At 38.9% G+C, this 21,443-nt stretch overlaps 2 protein-coding genes across 2 annotated transcripts; both read left to right on the top strand.

Annotated features, from left to right (window-relative positions):
* Window positions 1-363: 363 nt before the first annotated feature.
* Window positions 364-9,196, top strand: ca12 (carbonic anhydrase XII). The gene is made up of 9 exons (XM_026311893.1): window positions 364-477; window positions 811-831; window positions 3,480-3,659; window positions 4,753-4,895; window positions 6,737-6,832; window positions 6,913-6,976; window positions 7,286-7,443; window positions 7,727-7,853; window positions 8,461-9,196. Exons 1-9 carry the CDS (start codon window positions 414-416, stop codon window positions 9,111-9,113), a joined length of 1,506 nt encoding a protein of 501 aa, XP_026167678.1. The 5' UTR covers window positions 364-413; the 3' UTR covers window positions 9,114-9,196.
* A 5,274-nt stretch (window positions 9,197-14,470) lies between these two features.
* man2c1 (mannosidase, alpha, class 2C, member 1) lies at window positions 14,471-21,424 on the top strand. The gene is made up of 26 exons (XM_026311812.1): window positions 14,471-14,665; window positions 15,131-15,256; window positions 15,341-15,464; window positions 15,573-15,643; window positions 15,736-15,913; window positions 16,005-16,194; window positions 16,496-16,602; window positions 16,699-16,809; window positions 16,943-17,035; window positions 17,143-17,259; window positions 17,337-17,432; window positions 17,539-17,684; window positions 17,984-18,107; window positions 18,488-18,609; window positions 18,700-18,785; window positions 18,898-19,044; window positions 19,130-19,209; window positions 19,290-19,384; window positions 19,482-19,586; window positions 19,673-19,829; window positions 20,018-20,161; window positions 20,327-20,436; window positions 20,534-20,613; window positions 20,725-20,867; window positions 20,945-21,048; window positions 21,136-21,424. The coding sequence occupies exons 1-26, from the start codon at window positions 14,565-14,567 to the stop codon at window positions 21,245-21,247; spliced, it is 3,069 nt and encodes a 1,022-aa protein (XP_026167597.1). The 5' UTR covers window positions 14,471-14,564; the 3' UTR covers window positions 21,248-21,424.
* The last annotated feature ends 19 nt before the right edge of the window (window positions 21,425-21,443 follow it).

Here is a 21,443-nt window from a genome sequence, read left to right as displayed (position 1 = left end):
TCGTTAGTGTGAGCGAGAACAGGTTGCTGAAATCTCACCTGTCAATACCTGGTCAACCCATCAGTCTTTCTCAGTTTCTGGCGTCACACAATTTGAAGGGTCGCAAGTTTTTCTGCAACACCGGCGGTGGTGCATACAGCGCATCATTTCCCGCAAGCTTCGTCGGCAAAGCCCGTGTCTGAACTCCAGCCCTAATGAGTGACTTCGCTTGGACGCGGTGGCCACTGTTGAGCTGCCACTCTCCGGTGACCATATGACTCCGGAGGCTGGTTTTGTTGTCCCTCTGACGTCAGTGCGAGCTACAATGGAGCTGACAACGTGGGTATAAAAGCCGGTTTGGAAGCAGGATCCCCGGTGCTCCAAACTCCAGCTCCTCACAGGGTGAACCTCAGGCCACATGAGAGAAACTCAAGATGCACTTTCTAAACGTCACACCCTTCATCTTACTACAGCTGACTTTCTTCTCTGCACTGCATGGTAAGATCTTTGATTAGGACAAAACAATAGGCTATTAGGATGTAAACACTTTTTGATTTATTAAAAGAAGGAAATTGGTTCTACAGGAAAAGATCTGGATTATCTACATTTGTGCAATCTTGAGCAGAAGGGATGGATGACAGCTGTCTCCATCCACCTGCACATGTTCTTTCTGGGGAGGCTGACATGAAATGACCTTTTGCTTCTGAGTCTGTTTTCAGATGTTTTTTTGTTTGTTTTATTTGTTTTAATTTCAGTATCATGTATGTGGGCTTATTATAATATATTTTAAATGCACAATTGGACACCACACCTGTTTTTTTCTCTGTTTAGGTGCCAAGTGGACCTACAGTGGTAAGTATGCTAATAGAAATTTAGTCAGTTGTAGATTACAAAAGGGGTAGATAGATTTTTTTTGTGCATTGTTTGTGCATTTGCAATCTCAAGCAGTGTTAAGGCTGCATTAATGAACTGAGTGGTAGAATTTGATGCAGCTGTGAGAGGCCAAAACTGAATTAGAGAAGAGTTTGTTTGGCTTTTGCTTTGAGATGGCAATGTTAAGTTGTAATACAAACATTATAACAGCATCAAAGGTGCTGCTCCCTGATCATAACCATTTCTGAACCATAACTGTGCTCATTGTACCTTTGCTTCACAACAGTCTGTTGCATTCAGGGACTAAATGTTCTGATGAATTAAGTATCCAGGTGCAGCAAATCAGTATCATTATTCTCAATATTTCGTTGACAAATAGTTGGCAGCTGCAATCATTGCTCAAACAGGCCACACACTAGATTATCTAATCTTCACTGATCTTGAAATCCCGGGAGACCACAGACACATGGAGAGTTACAGCTGACACCTCCCATCTGAGTTCAGATTGGCGATTTCACAAACATGAGATTTCACAGAAACTCGATGAAGAGCAGTAAATTAATTGTATTGACACCAAACACTTGAGGAATGTTTAGACAAATAATAGGTTGTGACAAGCCTGGAATAGGGCCACACCCCCATGATCAGTGGGGGGGGCAAACTGGTCCAAAAATTGGGAATAAAATTGTCTAGTGTGTGGGTAGCCTTACTGTGATCTTTGAAAGTTAATTTTAAATGAATAAAAAATGAGTTCAGTCTCTTTACTTTAGTCATTTTTGATAAAATGATTATAGTAAAATGAAAAGAAACTCAAATCCAGTGTGTGAGAAAGGCTGATACTTCGCGTTAATGGGAGGGAATAGCTCTCAGTGGACTCTATACACACAGCTGTTCATCTTCTTTTGTAAATTGGCAAAGGAGAGAGTTGATTCTTCCTGTGCTGTACACTTGAATTCTTCCAAAAATATATGTATTACATTAATTAATAGAAACAATTAAATAATCACATGCATTCTTAAAGATAACACATTAATTACTAGTCAGACTTGAAACTTTTGTGATTACTACTGATAACAGTTCATGTAATAATAACAAAAAAAAAAAAAAAATCTCTGGCCTACTAAGTTCAGCGTGTTGGACTTCATCCTCACTTAAAGCCAAACCCTCCAGTGGCTCGTCAGCAATCCATAGTTTGGAGGGCTAGTAGCACTTTCTGTTGACGAGGACACAGCTGAGTCATACAATTTATCTCCACCACAGCACTCCACCCTCTGGCAGAGGACAAAACAGTGAATCTGAATGTAAGAGTAAAATAAGTATTATTGATGATGATTTTTAGTTTTGTCACCTAGAACTACCACTGATGTCATGTTGAATGGTTAGCTTTAAAAAGCCCAGTAGAATTACTCTAATTTACTTTCCTTTTACTTAGAAGAGGTCCCATTCCTTAGAAATTACCTACAGTTATATATGTGTTCTACCAAGAACTGCCAAGGGGCCATGAAAGGCCACTAAAGGCCATTATTAAAGGGCAGGCTGGGTCTAATTAAAACTGAAAATCAAATGGACACTGAGTAATTATAGCCATAAGAAGAATTTTCTTTCCTTTTCTGGAGAGAGTTTGCCTAAATTGAACTTTGAGTCTGGCTACAAACAAGTATTCAGTGATTTCACAGCGTCACTTGATGCCTTTTGGCATGTCTTGGACAATCAATATGCATTTGTCTGGGAATTTCACAGTTAGGTTGGGGGCAGGATTCATGCTGCATCTTTTATATTTAACTATGGTCAGCTGGCATATGGTGAATGTTGGATTTTAGATGAATTCTGGACAGATACTGAATTAGACTCAAACATGGAGAAGTGATGTGAGCACTGGTACATTCATGACTTTTCTAAGCATTTTCTATTCCATTATAGTTATGTCACTTCACATTTGTTAGGGTCCATTTAGCGAAAAGTAAAACCCTCACTTTGTGCTAAGCATTGTGTTTAAAAGCTCAGTAAAGCTCAGTGTGAATGCTTATAGTTCAGCCAATGCACTGAATGAAAATATTAGATGTCAAGAGTTCCTTGATTTTCTTTTCAATCCATGTCTTATTACCATATTTCTCTTTCATCATTGCTTTTCCAGACACACTATTCAGAGACACCCTCATGCAACAGAAGCCGCTGTAAACTGCATGGCTTGATCTGCAAATGTGGCCATTTAAGTGTCCTCTGCTTTATAGAAACCTCTCATTTGGAGAGAGACGGCATTCTCACTGGCTCTCGCCGCAAACACCAGCTTGGTTCTCACTCTCGCTGCTTTAGAAAGGATCAAGAGCAAAACCACAAGACTCACCCATGCCGCCTTCTATATAGATAATACTTTTTTTTTGATTATGGATAATTTATTCAGTTGGCCCTCTTTGTAACCATCTCCTATTCAGTTTCACACTGGGACATAGTTTAAAATAGAACAGTTTAACATTGCAGTGTATGACATTACAATATAAAACATGTTTGTTACCACAGTTTCAGTGAAAAACACATTCAAATTGTTAATATTACATTTGGGTTACATTAAGATTCATACATGTCCCAAAGGTGTTTTACTGGTAACAGTTTACTTTGATACTTTGCAGGGCTGGATGGGCAGCAGCAGTGGTCCAAGCAATATCCATACTGTGGTGGAGCTTTCCAGTCTCCTATAGACATCAAGTCAGAGCTGCTAAGGTTCGACCCAACTTTACGTCCAATTGAGGTTCAAAACTACAACCTGTCACCCAATGAGCAGCTCACTCTTGGAAATAATGGGCACTCTAGTGAGTATTAATCATCAGTATTATCCACCTAACATGTAGTGAGGTACAGTCTTTAAAATGTAATTTGTACTTTTCACTTCATCACAGATACTGTATCAAACTAAAAAAATGTTTAGCAATGCTTTTTTTTGGCTTGGCTTATGATCTAGACGTTCTTCAAATCAAAGTGTAGTATTCATTAGAAGTGGCCCTACCTAAACATTGGAGGAGTCTGTTCTTGCTGTAAACACCTAATTTCTAGATTAACCTAAAGAAAATGATAGGAGGATCTTGTTTCTACATCTGCCACAGTAATTTTCCGTAATCACTCTCTTATTATCTAAGCTTTCCTTTCACCCAAAGAAGGCTCCATGTTTAAGTCTGGGAAAATATGAGACCAGTCATCTGCTCTGCCTCTACTGGGTCTGGCGCATCTCTACAAAAAAAAAACAAAAAACAAAACTTCAGCTTAATGTTGCGTATTTATTTCTATGTTAAGACTGAATATATTGGGATATGGAAAACTATGCCATGTGCCACAGATTTTATTTAATGACTTAGGCCACATACGATATTCATGTTTTCTGCTTTGTTTGATGATAAGCTGTGTCCGTCCTATGGCACTAAAAGGTCAAACTGGTTAGGTTTGTTTCTTACATGTTGCTGTTGGCACAATGTATAAATTGCTATATATGAGGAATTTCACTGACAGTCCCTGTATAGCCACATGTAATGCCTGCCCTGTGTTGGTGACGATTGAATTGCTGTAATATCTGCGTAAGTAGACTGCTAGCCACTGACAAAGTGATCAGACAAATGCTTATGTGTGCAAGCCTGATGAGCCTCAATGCCACAAGCAAGTGGCATCATGAGTGTGATGTGTGTCTGAGATAAGCTGACAAAGGTCTTTCACTTGTAAACATTCGTCACACACTGACGAACATGTGGAGGGCACCCTGCGTCACTTCATAATAAAGTATCTTAAATGTAGCTACGTAGCTTTTGCAAAATCAAATGGCATCACAAATTGATGTTTCTTGATCCCTTCATGTTAATGTCAGTAACCCTTACCTTGCTCTGTTATGTGTTCTGTTTGATTGCTTTTGATCCACAGTACAACTCTCCTTGCCCCCCAAGATGCACATCTCCAGCCTGCCTCAGCGTTACACTGCTGCTCAGCTTCATCTGCACTGGGGCTCTTCCAGCAGACCTACAGGCTCTGAACACCTGGTGAACAACAAACAGTATGCAGCAGAGGTAAACAAAGGAAACAGCTCTGTCACTATGTTCATCCATCCATCATCTATACCTGCTTATTCCTAACTGGGGTCACAGAGATCTGCTGGAGCCTATCCCAGCTCTCTTTGGGTGAAAGGCAGGGGTACACCCTGGACAGGTCACCAGTCCATCACAGGGCCACATAGAGACACACAAAGACAAACAACCACACACACTCCTATGGTCAATTTAGAGTCACCAGTGAACATGTTTTTGGACTGTGGGAGGAAACCAGAGTACCCAGAGTAAACCCATGTTATGTTATATGAAAGCTATAACGCCCTAAATCGTACTATTTTCTGTCAGTCCCTCTACTTTGTATATTATAAAAAAAATTTATAAAAGATAATTTTTTTTTTTTTTTATGATTTGTTATCAATGTTTGAAGTCAGTCCAGTCCATTCAAATAGGTCTTTCACTTATCTGTATAAACCAGCGACAGCATCTCTGGCCCCAGACAAATGAGTTAATACTTTCTGACTTTAATGTGAGACATTTCACTGACAGATAAACCAGAGCCACTGACACCCTTCAAGGTGCACAGACACTGCTCAAGCTGAAGGAAATCAGAAAATCTCTGCATCTGCATATTGCTGTTCCAGTTTTTTGACAGGGAATGTTTTTTTTTTTTGTATGTCGGATGTTGCTTATTTTGCACCTTCCACTTTGTGTAATCAACTGTAAATTTAAATGCTTGTATTAATTGAAGGCTTGTATGAAAAACTTTGTAATTCAAAAGTTTTAGAAGATCTTAATAATAAATTGGTTGTGGGTTTTAAAAACTTACTGAGATTATAAAGAGAGGACAGTTAAACTCATAAACAATTCACAAATAACTCACCCGTTTACTAATTAAATCAGTATATTTTGTCACTTAATTGCACAAAATGGCAAAGACATAATTTCAGTAAAATTGAGAATGCTAGTATGTCTGTGTCAGTGTTATTTTTTGAAGCTTTAAGAGGATTAGAGTACCAGACTATTATATGGTTTGTTGTTCAACCACCTATGAAAAGGAGTGTCTGTCTTAGTTCTTTAAAGTGTCAAACCCCAGAAGTCTCCTCACATTAGCTTGTGCTGTTTACTTTGGTGCTGCAAGAAATGCAGAACATTTAGAGGCTCTTTCGTGATATAAACAAACATATGACAGATTTTTACATAATTTAGTGTTATTGGAATTGCAGTGAAATGGTTACAACCTGTGTGCTTTTATGTGATCATGGCCCAGCTGCAGCCAAGCCACATAGAAGGTGCTGTGGTTTGACCTGAGTTTCTGAGTGGACATGTCGAGAGCATGCATCTTTTCAAGTCTCTCCAGAGTCCAGAACCACAGTTCCTTGATGACATGTTGTTTTTGAGGAATGAAATGATGGGGAATTGAACATTTCCCAAAAATAGTACATATGTCTGCCTTAATTAAATAAAAGACAGACCAAGGCCTGTGAATACAATTTCGTCATATTTGGCCAGAATGATAAACATGCCTTTATTTTGTTTTGAAAAAGCAAGAACATCACCAAAACATCTGATAGTCTGATATTTATTTATGTGCTGAAATAGAGCACCCATTGTAGTGAATCTCCAGTGTTTCTTATATGCTTTGGTCCCAGACATTCTACTATTACATCCCCTGAGCATCACCAGCTATTTCTAACCCAGTTAACATCTATTGTTATACTGTTCTAAATAGGTTTATTTGTAACTCTGTTCTCATGTAATTGTTTCCCCATTTCTTTAACTAGGTTTTGACTAATTATAGCTGCTATTTCTGTTGTTTTTGTTCCATGGGGTCTTGACATATTTTCCAATTTTCTTTTCAGGTGCATGTGGTGCACTACAATTCAGACAAGTACCCCAGTATGGCCACAGCTGTAGATAAATCTGATGGTCTTGCTGTGCTGGGAGTCCTTATTGAGGTGAGTCGTGGACTCAAAGGGCACGGTGATCTGTGAATATTTGTGGAGAAAAACCATCTAAATATGTTTTTTTCATACAGGTTGGGGAGTTCAATCCAGCTTTTGAACAATTTCTAAAGTTCATCAATGGTGTCAAATACAGGGGTGAGTCTTTTGCAGTGCCTTTTGCAGCTTATGTTTCAATGTGTCAAGCATGAGTAGTTAACAAAGTTAACCTGCCTGGTGAAACACAGTCATCACCACTTTTCAGGCTCATCCGCTTGAAATTATTGAAAACCTAAGCTATTTTAGGATTTGACCATGTAAACCAACTGTGGTAAATCATCATTAGTGTTGATTTATTCATTCATTTGGGGCCAGAATCTTCAAACTCTTACTTATGTGGTAATTATGATTTGATTGTCATGTAAATAGTTGTGAAACTTCCGCTTTTTTCTTTTATTTAACCAACAGATCAGAGAGTGCAGGTACCCGGTTTGAACATCAGAGCACTGCTGCCTGCACGTTTGGATGAGTATTATCGCTATGATGGGTCACTGACAACTCCTCCATGCTATCCAAGTGTGCTGTGGACAGTGTTCAGGAATCATATAACGATATCTCGCAAACAGGTGCTTTGTCTTTTTTTAAGCAAATTTGATGTTAGAAGAAATAAGCTATCTTAACCTGATGTTACATTGATAATAATATAGTTTGTCCCTTAAATTTCAATTTAATCGGTGTGGAAAACTCCATCCATCGATCCATCCATCTTCTACCGCTTATCCGGGGCCGGGTCGCGAGGGCAGTAGCCAAATCAGGGATATCCAGACTTCCTTCTCCCTGAACACTTCCTCCAGATTAATCAGTGTGGAAAATTCCACAAGTAATATACTTTTGCTTTGTTTTTTCCAGTTTCTGGCCCTGGCAACATCTCTCTATGCCTCTCATGCCCAGGACTCAGATCCTGTACCTCTCAATAACAACTACAGGAAAACACAGCTTGCTGAGAGCAGAGTTGTCCTTGTATCGTTTAAGGACGGTAAGCATGGTACTCAAAATAACCTCAGTTCTTTTTACTAGCATGAGTGCGAAGGTCACATAAATGGCACGGCCACTGCGCTGCTTTACAAATAGCTAAAATGCAGGTTTAGATGTTGTGGAGGCAATTTTATTCCTGCAAAGCACACGGCTATCACACTGACTTTGGCTTGTATGGTGTCACCAGCTGGTGGTTCGGCTTATATGATGATGTCCCTCTCATCATCTTAAAAATTTCCTGACTTTGATAAACTCATAGGAAAGTACTACCATTCTCCTGACTTACTGACAATATCTGCAGGCCTGCAATTATTCTTTAAAGGCTTAATTTTGTGGAGTTGGCTGGTTTACCACACTGTATGGTATGTAGTGTGGTAAAAATGTGCATGTTTTCCTCATTTTCCCTCTCAGAGCTTCACTTTTTAAATGGCACGTGTTCTTACATGGCAATCTGGAATCCTCTGCTGTTGACTTTTATGAACAGCGATGCTTGAGCTTTTACTTTATAAGGCAGTGCTGATGCATGCTGGGCGTGAAGGCTCATTGTCATTCCAAGAAGTACCCCACAGGCTGGGATGTTTAACAAGCTGGCTCTATGTCTGATGCAGGCAGAGGACTTCACGGTACTCCTACAGTCACATCTCCACTCACAAGGAAACGGATCATTCAGCAGCTGATGGTTGGCGATTTAGCAGACCTGGCTGATGAAGGCCTCTATCAGCTCCTACCAAGTGGTTTAGAGAAACTCCGTGCAGGCGAGAAGAAAGACTTTGAGAACCAGCAGAGTGAGGCTTTAGCCAAGTCCAAACACCAAATGCAGAATCCATCCCTGAGGAAGAAAACCCAGACCAGTTTGTCTGTGGGAAAGTTGGGTTTGGCTGAAGATGAGCTGTGCTTTGTTTCACTCGAGCAGAGAGTTTCACATCAGCTCAAACAGTCCCACAGTGAGATCCAGCTGGCTCACACTCTCAAAGATGCAGTATTCCCTGAACTCAACCTCAAGAGCTACCTGAACTGTAAATCAGATCTAGCCCTCCCCACTATCAGACATATTCTTCGTGAGCGCCCAACAGATGAGGCTTTTGAGTTGGATCACTCTCTGACCAAAGCCTTGACGAATCAGAAGAAGACTTCCTCAGCAGTCAAGAAAAGTGTGCCAGTGACAAACTCTGGTGGTCTGTCCCCTGTTGCTGTTCCCAGGAAACCACACATCCAGGGTTACCCACACTCTTGGCTTTTGCCAATGGAGTGGGAAGACTAGAAATATTTCTGACATAGTTCAGACTCACACAATGTCAATTTCAGTAGCAGACATCCGTTGTGTCCCACAATGAAAGACTAATTTTCAAGCCACACCCTGCATGCTTTTGACCAATCATGCTTACAAGTTTATTTAAGTTATTCTTTCCAGTATGTGCACATAATTATAATTTCTCCGAAAAGTACTGTAGCGCAACTTAATTTACTGTTTTTTTTTTTTTTTTTTGGCACCCTTATTCATATGCATGACTGAGTTCTTTAAGCAGACACATTAGGCCGGTCTGAAAATGTATATTTCTTCTATGAAAATCTGCAAAAATTAGAAATGTTGTCACAGTGGTCTATGGGTCTGTTTGCACATTTTGCCTTGCCAACAATGCTTGAAAATAAACACGCACATATTTGCTTGCTACACTGAGTACAGAAAACATTTGGTAATGAACATGTATAGTGTAATACTCTTTGCCCTGTACAGTTCTGTAGTATGGTAGTTGTGTCACTACATTGTGCTCTGTTCTGCATAATGTGGAGATGCATCTAAACCGTAAGTATTTGCAATAACTTAGTGCTTTACATACATGTGTTCTCTCTCTCAATTTGTACTCTTGAAATGACTATTTACATTACATAAAGAAATGGCTACTGAATATAGAGAATGATTTTCAATAAAGGCATGTACATGAATCATACATGGAAATTTTTACCCTATTGCATTTGCACCTTTCACTCTGAATTTATAGAAATGGTATTAGTTAGTATTAAGTGTATTTTCTCCACTGCCTTAAACTTGGCAAAACACAGGGGAACAACATGTTACCACAGTTATAGTTAACCTTTATACATTTTAACTCCTGTATTTATACAGTAAAAATGAAAAGCATGTACTGTTTTGAGCTGCACATTTTTCAGAAGCAGGGATTTAGGCATCAGTTTCATTAGTGGTTTTCAGATTAATGGATTTTAAATATAAATGATCGAGATCCAACACTGCTGTTACACAGGCTGTTTTTTGAGTATTTGAACAGCACTGTTAAGATATACAGTATATAGATAATCAAAAAGTTTGAACAGTGAAAAAAAATAGTTTAAGGTTATATTGTAAAGGCTTCATTATCAGATACAGTAGGACTTACAATATATATCTGTGATTATGGCTTAGTCATAAAGACTATGGCTAGTCACCTCAAATGTTTTTGATGCCATGTTAAATTATGCTGGCTCAGCCAAGCAGCAGAACTCTTTAAATCTTTTCTACATCATCTAGTTCATTATGTCTGAATAAGTGAGTTCAAGCTATCAGCTTTTGTCATGAAAAGGCTTGGTTCTCACAGTTCTAGTTATGATTTCATAGTTTACTTTATCTGTTATAAGAAATGTTATTATTTCACTCTTTTCCTTGAATGGTACCAAATCTGAGATGACTGTTCTTTTACAAATTTCATTTTCTCCTTCTTTTTTCTCTTTTTTCTTTGCTCTTCAGCTGATCTGTCTTGGATGAATACTGGTATGTTGCTTCTGCACATTTTCTACTTTGACACTTTCATTTTTGGCACAGGTGATTTCAAGCAGCATTGAGAGATTCTCCCTTTTATTAATGCCATAAACATTATACTTTCTCTGGTGCGGTTTTAACAAATAAGTGATATCAAAATTATAATGGTATTTTATCTGTAATAATTTATTTAACTAGTTAATATAGGAAAATAGTTAATGTGATGACAAAGTAATCAAAATGGCTATAAATCTTAAGCTTATCATTTACCAAATTAAACCAAATTAAATATTAGTTATCTTACAAATATTTCTTATACCAGCAACAAAATTACAACATTTTGTTCTCTGCAGACACGTACAGTACTGCATGCACACATGCAAACCCCAAAAGGAAAGAAAAGGACTTTATAAATAATTATTTCTGCTTCTGTTGCTACTTCTCTGCAGGTTTACTGGTTCCTCTACTGGTTGGCTCTTCACTGGGACTGGTTCTCATTGTCTCTTTAGTGTGCTGTCTGTTAAGACAAAAGAGGTAAGCAAAGGGCAAAAGCAACAAAACAAAACCACAGTTATGCTTGTTTAAGTCCTACTGCTTTTTGTAAACTGTAACAGTCAGAACTGGTAAACGTGATTATTTTAATCATCAGGAGTTGTGAATTTAATTGAAAGAGGCTGTTCCCTCATTAGGGATTTTTAGGGTTGTACAGTCACTTGTGCAGCTCTTACTCACCCTTGATAGTGGGACACTGTAAATTGTGCTGTCATTTTTTATAAACGACCATGGATAATACTTTCTTAGGTTTTGCATTACTGCTTCTTTTGGTTTGTTTGGTTCTTTCTGGATTGTTTAACAACTGATCACACATGATAATACACCTGCTAAACCTTTCCAGTTTTAGTATGGGAAGAAGTTAACACACAATCTTTAGTGTCAATGCTCCTATAATAATCAATGAGTTCTACCTAAAGGAGGAAAAGGATAATGAAGAAAAAATAAATATAGCATTGTAATACAAAAAAATTCAGTTGGATAACTGCTGAATTAAAGCAAATCTTAATACTTTCAAAACATTTTTCATGGGTAACAGCATTAAAATCTGACAAGCAGATGTAAATGCTACTAAATATCGTCAGCTCTGTAAAACTGAAAAAAACTTGGAATAACTATATAAAGGAGACGTACCCATAGGCACTGAAGAAGTAAAATGCTCCTTGAAGCTAACGCTTCATCAGTGGATATTATGCTAATGATGCACGATCTGCTTTTGGAGGTGAAAGGCAAAGTACCAGTCTCATCACATCACAGACATTCTAAGTTAAACAGTGTCAAATGTGGCTCCTTTTTTTCAAATGTTCCTCCTCCTCATCACTTCTTCCCTGCCTTTATAGTGACTCTTCAAAGCAAAACATCAGCAACAGCTCTTCTCTGTTATTACACAGCTGATCTCTTGTGCAAATCAGCAGTTTTTGTTAAAAAATGAGGACAGATTAAGAGTTAAGGGGGAAAATAAGAAAGCTAATCACCTACTGTAGTTCACTTCAACAGCTTGTCCATATAAATATATATGAAACGAAATCACAAACATTATCTTAATTGCAGAACAGACCTTAGCAAGAGACACTTGATGAGCTTGAACAAAACCTACAGCTGAAGGGAGAGGACTGCATATAAGACTGTAAATTGCACGTATTTACAGAGACAATTTAATTCTGAACTCCCCACTTCTTATTTCTTAGATCTGCTGCTGAACATGACAAAACCAAAAGAGTTGGATACAAGATTGGAGAGAGAGATGAGTGTGGTTCAAGAGTCTAGCTCATTGTCCAAGAAAGTCAATGAAATTCCATGAGACTGTGAGATCATTGTCCTTTATCACCACTCATCGTGCATGTGTGAAATTGTCTTGTGGGTCAGTTTGGACCTTTGTGGAAACATGCAAGATTTAAGTTGTTCACATGGTTTTGTTTGCATGCAACTGTGCGGTTTTAGGAAGATGTTTTTTAAGCCACAGTCTGGACTCATTTTACTGTGTTGTGGCAGGCAAAACATATTAGGCCTCTGTGTGAATATTCCTTGCTCATCTTCCTTACAGCAAGATGACCAGCTGCCCTTTCAAATCATTATATATATATATATATATTTATATTATATTTATATATTATATTATATTATATTATATTATATTATATTATATTATATTATATTATATTATATTATATTATATTATATTATATTATATTATATTATATTATATTATATTATATTATATTGCATATTTATTTTATAGATTCTTTGTTGAGTTTCTTTGTTGGGAACTCCACACAGATACTTCTAGGCAAACACAATGAGGCCAGAACTGACCTGGTGAGTATCTTGGGTCAAGTTGGATCGTGGCATCGGATCCCTGGGGCTCTCCTGACGTGGTGGAAAGCCCAACCACAGACCAAACAATTGGGGGATAGGAGTCAACAGACATCCCTGATGGTAGGGTGGCCTTAGAGGGATGGGCTATGCCACAGTTCCAGCAACCCTGTACTTAGAGCTGCTCTATGGATTTTATAATAAAAGGGCTCCTAGCTTCACACAAACACAGAAACACACAGCTCCTTCCCTTCCCTGTGAATAATGCTGAGGGAAAAAAGGCTTTTGTGTTTTCAGGCTGCACGTGGGCTGACCTCTAACCCTTGTCCTACACTCCCATCACAAGACTCACTCTCCAGCACTCTTGAGAGCCTCTCAGTAAGACTGTAGCCTTTACAGGATTGTTGTTACGTCAGCACATTGTCGTCACAGGGTTTCCCTCTACCGTTTTATCATCTATCAGCCTATCAGTAATATTTATATAGTTCTTTAGGATAACTTTAGGCATTCCTATCGTTTAGTATACAGTTAATTCTTAATGCATAAAGATTAAATTAGGAAATTAAATAAATCTACATAGGGAGAGGGGCTCCTTTAACATAGGCAGCCATGTTTCTATAGTAGCCCAGAACGGACAAACTAAACACTGGCTCAAGACAGGGAATCAAGTTTTATTTTAAAGGTGACATCCTCCCATGCACCTGGGTTGAGGGGGTGCTCAGAAGGCCACATTCTGCAATCTCACCACAAGATGCAGCTAAGTCTTTGACACATATAAATTGTGATGCACTGTGTGACAATAAAATGTTGTGAGTGTAAGACCTGCTCATTGCTCGTTGCTGCTTCTGGTCTCATTTCCCTTTGCTCCATTCAAAAAAATGTACCACTTTACATTTTAAACTGTTGTTTTGTCATTTTTTTGTCAGAGTGGTTTTCAGTTGTTACTTTATGTTAAAGTGTAAATAAAAAAGTAGCAGATATCTCAAATAAAAATAAAAATATCTGTGTTATGAAATCAAATGAAATTTTCATTGCATGTTTTTTCATTGTATTTCGTAATTCGCATTTAATTCAAAGTATATTAGGCTTAAATTTAACACTAAATCATCAGTGACCTTATTTCAATTCAAATCAACTTTATTTATTTATATAACACCTATCACAATAAAACTATTGACCAAAGTGTTTTACAGTGTTATAGAGCACAGCACACTAAACACAATTCAAACAAAAACATTCCTGGAGAAGTAAATCTTCAGTTTCAAGTTAAAGGGAGCATTTTGAATAGGCCTACATTAAATAATAAAAATAATAAAAACTCAAATAAAAATAATAGTGGGTGTTTTACATGCCTTCACCTATTATTTCTATTAAAAGCATCAATTATATCAGGCGTCACCTTCCTAGTTGACCATAGATGCATTAGGGAGAACACATAGAGGCCTTAAACGGTGCTGCCATCTAGCGGCGGGTTACGTTAAATACAAAAGCAACAAGTTTTAGTTCCGGGTCGTGTATTGAAAGGTTGGACTTTATAATTTCAGCGCTTGCTGTTGTGCAAATCTCCCGGTGTTTTTATTGGTAGTTGGTTTTGTCATGTATCACCAGCCTGTGCTGAAGAACAGGCGCACTGTCCTCGAAAGAGCAGAGAAATTTATCTCTGATGTTTATTTCACCGACTGCAATCTGAGAGGACGGTAAGGACTCATCCATAGGGCTGCACTCACCCTGGAAATCAATAGACCCAACATGCTCCTGTCACTTCTTGTGCTAGATTTTTTCTGGAGAATTGTTAATTACCAATTGCCATTTATCATAGAGATTGCACATCCTGCTGCTCCAGTGTTTGCCTGTACATCAACACCAGTTAGACACCAGTCTGGAAGATAGTGTATACGAAAAATACTGCAGGTCACCCAAATATACATCAGCAAGGTGTAAAGTATAATAGTCACTACCACTGTTCTAAAATAAATAATCCTACACCACTATATTACATGTCCACGTCCACATCTGCCTGCAGGCTCTGTAGTTTTTGTGTGTGTAAATGCACAACAATCAGAGGATCACTGGAAATGTGTTTTGCGTTTGTGTTTTTCTAATTGGAAATATGGGACTTGGGGCCATAGAAATAAGTTTGATTTACTTATTCTTCCCTGCAGGCTCTATGGATACTCTTGCCCGCTGGAATCCCTCGCCTCCTTCTTGTGCCCTAAACGGATCACATTCACTGAAGCTTCCAAGCAGAATTTTGCACCTTATAAAGTCGGAGATACCTTTGGACCAACGTGAGTAATATTGGCACATTGCCTCATGCTTTCCAACCCCCCTCTCAGATCTTGGCACTAACCCAAGTTTGATGCTTGTTGAAGGTGGTGGACCTGCTGGTTTAAAATAACCCTGAGTATCCCTGAGTCATGGAGAGGCAAAGAGGTTCATCTTCTATGGGAAAGTGATGGGGAAGCAATGGTTTGGAGAGATGGACAACCAGTTCAGGTAATGTAACAGCATTTATGTCAGACTAAATTAAAAAAAAAAATGCTGCAACTCTACAAGTACAGTAGGCCATGTGCAGATACTGTAACATAGTTGATTGACTTGCAGGGCCTCACTAAAGATGGTGAAAAGACGAGTTATGTCCTGTCTGACTGTCTGAGAGATGAGGATCCACACAGGTTAGTGAGCTAACATGAGCTCATTGATGCTTCTTTAAGTAACCTGACTTACTAAACTAAACTAAAGTGTGCATGTTTTTCTCCTTCTTTAGGGTCATGCTTTATGTAGAGATGGCCTGTAACGGGCTTTTTGGAGCTGGCCAAGGGTCCATGATTGCAGCTCCAGACCCGAACAGGAGGTTTTCTGTACAGAGAGCCGAGCTGGTGGTGTTTAACCGGGATGTGAGGGAGCTGCTGACTGATTTTGAGATGCTTGTTGATATTGTAAAGGTACAGATACACAGAGCGGTACATACTTGGTTCATTACTTTCTTAAAGAACAAACATTAATTTCTGTGGATTTATCCGTCTTTTTTATCAGGAGCTGGGGGAGGGAGAGCAGCGAAGCTACCAGGCTCTCTTCACTGTCAATGAAATGGTGAACCTCTGTGACCCATCCGATCCCAGCTCTTTCTCTGAAGCACGTAGTCTGGCTCACAGCTTCTTCAGTCAGAGAAATGGAGAAAGCCAGCACACTGTCCATGCAATGGGTCACTGCCACATAGACTCAGGTTATACTGCAATACTGTGTGGTACAGAAGTAACATGCAAATACTGAAAACTGCCCTTGAAAGTTCTGCATATTTATATATATTTTTTTTACTTGTTCTTGATTTTGACAACTTTAGACAATTTTTTTATGCTGCTTTTATGTTCAGCATTTATTATTTTATGATGTTAAGGTATCAAAAACATGTTGTTTTGGTATATTTCTAAAACTCAAGTGTTGACAATTGTGTTATGTCATCTGCACAAGTCATATATTGCAATATTGCCATTTTATGAAATTTGCTTATGATGCTTTATCTATAGCCTGGCTGTGGCCCTATGAAGAGACCATTCGCAAATGTGGACGAAGTTGGGTGACCGTGATCCGTTTAATGGAAAAGAACCCTGAGTTTGTTTTCACTTGCTCTCAGGTAATTTTATGGAAATACAGTTATACCTATAGGTATAAGCCACAAAGGTCCCACAAATTTGAGCAGTCCCCTTTAGTTTTTTTGCTCTTTGTCCAGGCCCAGCAGTTCCAGTGGGTAAAAAGTTGGTATCCAGGACTGTTCTCTGAGATTCAGAAATATGTCAAGAAAGGCCAGTTCATTCCAGTTGGGGGAACATGGGTGGAAATGGTAAACCTAAACATTGAAATAAACCACATATCTTCTGGATTTAACTGCATTGTTGGGACTGCTGACATTCACTTTTTTTTTTTATGTACATGATAATAAGTTAAGGTGTACTAATTACATATTTTCCTATCAGGATGGCAATCTGCCTTCAGGTGAGTCCATGGTACGACAGTTCCTGGAGGGCCAGCGCTTCTTTGACCAAGAGTTTGGGATCCACTGCAAAGAAGTAGGGTTCAGCTAATATGTCTACATAAAACCTCTGTATGAAACACATCCCAGCTTTTTAGCTTCTTTTTTGTCTTGATTGCTTGATATGTTTTCTCTACTCTTTAGTTCTGGCTTCCAGATACTTTTGGCTATTCTGCCCAACTTCCTCAAATAATGCAGGGCTGTGGTATTACAAACTTTTTGACCCAGAAGCTGAGCTGGAACCTGGTCAACACATTCCCTGTAAGTAATTAGCTCACTCTACCTTGACAAAAGTTAAATCATTGTGACCATGATTTTTTTATTTCTGTTTCTTAAAGCACAACACATTTTTCTGGGAAGGCCTGGATGGTTCCAAGGTTTTAACTCACTTCCCACCAGGAAATTCCTATGTAATGAAAGGCAAGATTGAAGACGTGAGTTTCGGTTTCAGTAGACATAATGTTGTTGAGTCTGTGAAATGAGTACAATTTTCACTATATGTTTGGGTTTTGTTTTTGTTTTTTTTTTTTGTTCACACAGCTAGTGAAAACTGTGAAGAATAACAAGGATAAAGGTAGAGCCAATCACAGTGCAGCGTTGTTCGGTTTCGGGGATGGTGGCGGTGGCCCTACGCAGCTGATGCTCGACAGGCTGCACAGGATCAAGGATTCAGATGGACTTCCCAAGTCAGTTATGACCACACACTGTGTATTAGTATGTCAGTAAGAGAAACCAAACCCAAACTGAGCTGGAAACACACAAAAAAATTACTCATGAATTTTATGTCCCTTCTTCCTTTTTTATTTCTGTGATTCAAAGGGTGTGCCAGCACGTAGGCAGTGGTCACTATAAATACAAAAGGATATGAGTGATGTCTACTGACATCAAAACTAATAAAGGAAATTGTCTTTTAGTCAGAGTGAATAACAAAGGTGTGACCTGTGTCAACATCACTGCTCACTTCCGCTTCTCACGTTTTTCTCAGAGTGCTGATATCCTCTCCTGACCAGCTGTTCTCTCTACTTCACGCTGACTCAGCTTTGCTTTGTACGTGGACCGGAGAGCTATTTCTGGAGCTTCACAATGGCACCTACACCACACAAGCACAGGTAGAACACAAATGTCCTCACAGTCTTAATTGTAAGACAAATTTTAACTTTATTCATCTGTGCCAGGGGGTTTTACTACAGCATGACTGATAAGGTCAATCTAAGGAAAAGAAAACATAAGCACTTGAATGGGATACAACATAAGAAATAACAAGGACAGTATGCTTAACAAATATAAATACATATATTGTGGCGTAAATATTCATACGTTCACTTTAACACTCAGAATGATTGATATGGAGATGGTACATATTATTTACATTTATTTGGATTGTTACTTTTGAGCAAAAAAATAAATAAGCTACCAACTAGTTAAGTGTTTTTAATAGTTTTAACTGTGTAAAGTGCAGTTATCATGACTCTTGAATTGCTGTTTCCAGATTAAACAAGGAAACCGCCAGTGTGAGTCACTCCTCCATGATGTGGAGATGGCCAGCTGTTTGGCGCTGTGTCAAGACAGGACATTTGAGTATCCTACGGAAAAACTGAAGCAGCTCTGGAGGTCTAGACACCTATTATTGTCTGATAATGACGGTAGACAGATTGTTTTTATGAGGATCTTTTAATTGATTTTTTTTTTTTTTTCTTTTAGGTTGCTTCTTCTAAACCAGTTTCATGATGTAATCCCTGGCAGCTGCATAGAGATGGTTGTGGAGGATGCACTCAGGTATTACGAAGGTACTGTTTTTGGTTCATTTTCACAGTAAAGATCACTGCCAATTAAACTCAGTGCCATATTGATACATAGTTCTCCAAAATAAAAAGTAATGTACATCTCAATGTGTCTTAGATATCCGTAGTGATGGTGCTGCACTGTTGCATAATGCATGTGGAGCCCTGGGATCCAAAGGAAATGCTGCTGGCGTGTTCAACTCTCTGCCATGGGAACGCAATGAAGTCATCCAGATAGAAGATGAGGCTGGTAAACCCAGTCTTGGTATGTCTGATACTTAGAATATTTATGTTGTTACCTTGTTAACTACAACATCATATCTAATGCTCTGGTATCTCTGGCAATACAGCTCTAGTTAAAATTCCCAGCATTGGTTTGTCTCCCGTCAAGCACATACAGCCTGTGACTCCAGTCTCTGTCATTGTTCAGGTGAGAGAGTGAGTGCATTTCGTTACTTAAGCTATGTTGTAACATATTTTAGATAACTATGCTGCTGTGTAACGTTACAGGCTGACGGCACAGTTCTCATGGAGAATGGGATTTTACGGACCATTGTAAACAAAGATGGCACTTTAGCATCTCTGTATTTGATCAATACAAACAGGTAATGTAAGAGCACGTGAAGTCCAGATAGAAGATGTTGTCTACAACAGTTGTGATATTAATAAATTGCCATCTATTGCACCTTTTGTTGGTTTCAGAGAAGCTATGGCTGACAGCTCTCAGGGGAATCAGTTTGTAATGTTTGATGATGTTCCCCTCTACTGGGATGCTTGGGATGTAATGGACTACCATCTTCAGACAAGGTCATTACTGTTATAGCTATATTATATTACTTTGCAGCTATTATAGATATGAATATAAAAAAGCTAATTGCAGAAATGACTTCCAGGAAGCCGGTGCAGGAGGTGGTGCATCCTGTTCGTGTGGTTTCCTCAGGTGGGCTCCGGGGCAGTGTCAGCTTTAGCCTCAGGATCAGTGAGAAGAGCATTATCACACAGGAGATCGTCATGGATGCCATGTGTCCATACATCAAGTTCAACACAGAGGTACTCTGTAATGTTGCTGTACATTTGAACTCTGCACAGATCCAAAGAATCACTGATAAATATTTCAAGTGTCCCTTAAGGCAAATTCTATCAATGCTAAAACATGTCTGTCACAAATATTGTACTGTAGCTTACAGTAGGCACAAATCCAGCTTAGACAAGAAATTTACTACATCTTCTACTTTCAGGTGAAGTGGGCAGAGTCACACAAGTTTCTTAAGGTGGAATTTCCAGTGCGAGTTCACAGCTCCAACGCTACATACGAGATCCAGTTTGGCCATCTGCAGAGACCGACCCACAGGAACACCTCATGGGACTGGGCCAGATTTGAGGTAAAACACTGTTCAAGAAAGCTGATGTTCATCTTAATGTACACAGTTTTCCACCAGGGATTTGACACTTGCCTAATACTCTGTTTTGGCCCCACACATCAGTGGTGCTGTTTTAATGACCGTAATGCAGTGTCTGCTGTTTTTCTCTCACGCTTTCATTTTCAGGTTTGGGGCCACAAATGGACTGATTTGTCAGAACACAACTTTGGTGTTGCACTGCTGAATGACTGTAAATATGGCTATTCAGTCCACAAGAACACTATGACGCTGTCCCTGTGAGCTTTTCCACTGTTGATACACTAATCATGTTAAAAGTAGTAGTTCAGTTACGTCAGAATAATTTGCATCTAAAAGTCAATGTGTTTGTTTTAGACTGAGAGCACCAAAGGCCCCAGACGCTAATGCTGACATGGGGACACATCATTTCACATATGCAATCATGCCACACTCAGGTAAATTTTGCTCGTCTTTCTGGCATGTTTCAGAATGCATATCAGAAGAATGTAAAACTGATTGTGAACCTAGTGAAACAGATATGTAATGTGATGATGTTTTTTGTGCAGGATCCTTCCAAGATGCCTCTGTCATCCAGTGCGCGTACAACCTCAATTTCCCACTGAGGTTAATCCAGTGCAGTCCTGACATCGTTCCCTGGAGTGCCTTTTCCATCAACACTGAAGCAGTTATCCTTGAGACCATTAAACAGGTATACCATTACACGCTGACTTTGACCCTAGCTTACTTTAATCCGCTCACCGCTATAATGGTCATTTATCATAACAGGCGGAGGACAGCAAGGGGACACTTGTACTCCGACTCTATGAGTCACATGGGAGCAGTGTGACTGCAACACTCAGCACCAGCCTTCCAGTGAGGGAAGCCTGGCAGTGAGTATTTATGGTTTTAATGGTTTGCCTTAAAGTATTTGTTGTATTGTCTTCAAAACATTTAAAGTTTTTTTTCCTTCTTCTCAGTTGTGATCTGCTGGAGAAACAAGACCCAACCCGACCAGCATGTATTACATCAGAGGGAGTTACTTTGAACTTCAGCCCCTTTCAAATTGTGTCACTTCTCCTTGTCTTGTGATACATAGTAAATGTCATATTATAAAGCTCAGGGTGATCATGTTTGGAATACTGTTTAAATGTTCTTGTAATGGAGAAATTAAATAGTAGTATAAATCAGAAATTCAGACAATGTTATAATAATCAGTCACTGGTCAGGAAAGTTGATTCCCATTAAAAGCAATTTAGAATTCAAATACATGGCGTCTGTGTGAGGT

The sequence above is a fragment of the Mastacembelus armatus genome, chromosome 6, assembly GCF_900324485.2.
Source record: "Mastacembelus armatus chromosome 6, fMasArm1.2, whole genome shotgun sequence".
Lineage (NCBI taxonomy): Eukaryota > Metazoa > Chordata > Actinopteri > Synbranchiformes > Mastacembelidae > Mastacembelus > Mastacembelus armatus.
Note: the sequence above shows the minus strand (reverse complement) of the source record. Positions and strands in the feature narration are given on the sequence as shown.

Coding starts and splice junctions, on each gene's coding strand:
- ca12 (XM_026311893.1), top strand. CDS start 414: ATGCACTTTCTAAACGTCACACCCTTCATCTTACTACAGCTGACTTTC. Junction 3,660..4,752: donor TGGAAATAATGGGCACTCTA/GTGAGTATTAAT, acceptor TTTGATCCACAG/TACAACTCTCCTTGCCCCCC. Junction 4,896..6,736: donor ACAAACAGTATGCAGCAGAG/GTAAACAAAGGA, acceptor TTTTCTTTTCAG/GTGCATGTGGTGCACTACAA.
- man2c1 (XM_026311812.1), top strand. CDS start 14,565: ATGTATCACCAGCCTGTGCTGAAGAACAGGCGCACTGTCCTCGAAAGA. Junction 17,260..17,336: donor ACCTGGTCAACACATTCCCT/GTAAGTAATTAG, acceptor TGTTTCTTAAAG/CACAACACATTTTTCTGGGA. Junction 21,049..21,135: donor CCAGTGAGGGAAGCCTGGCA/GTGAGTATTTAT, acceptor CCTTCTTCTCAG/TTGTGATCTGCTGGAGAAAC.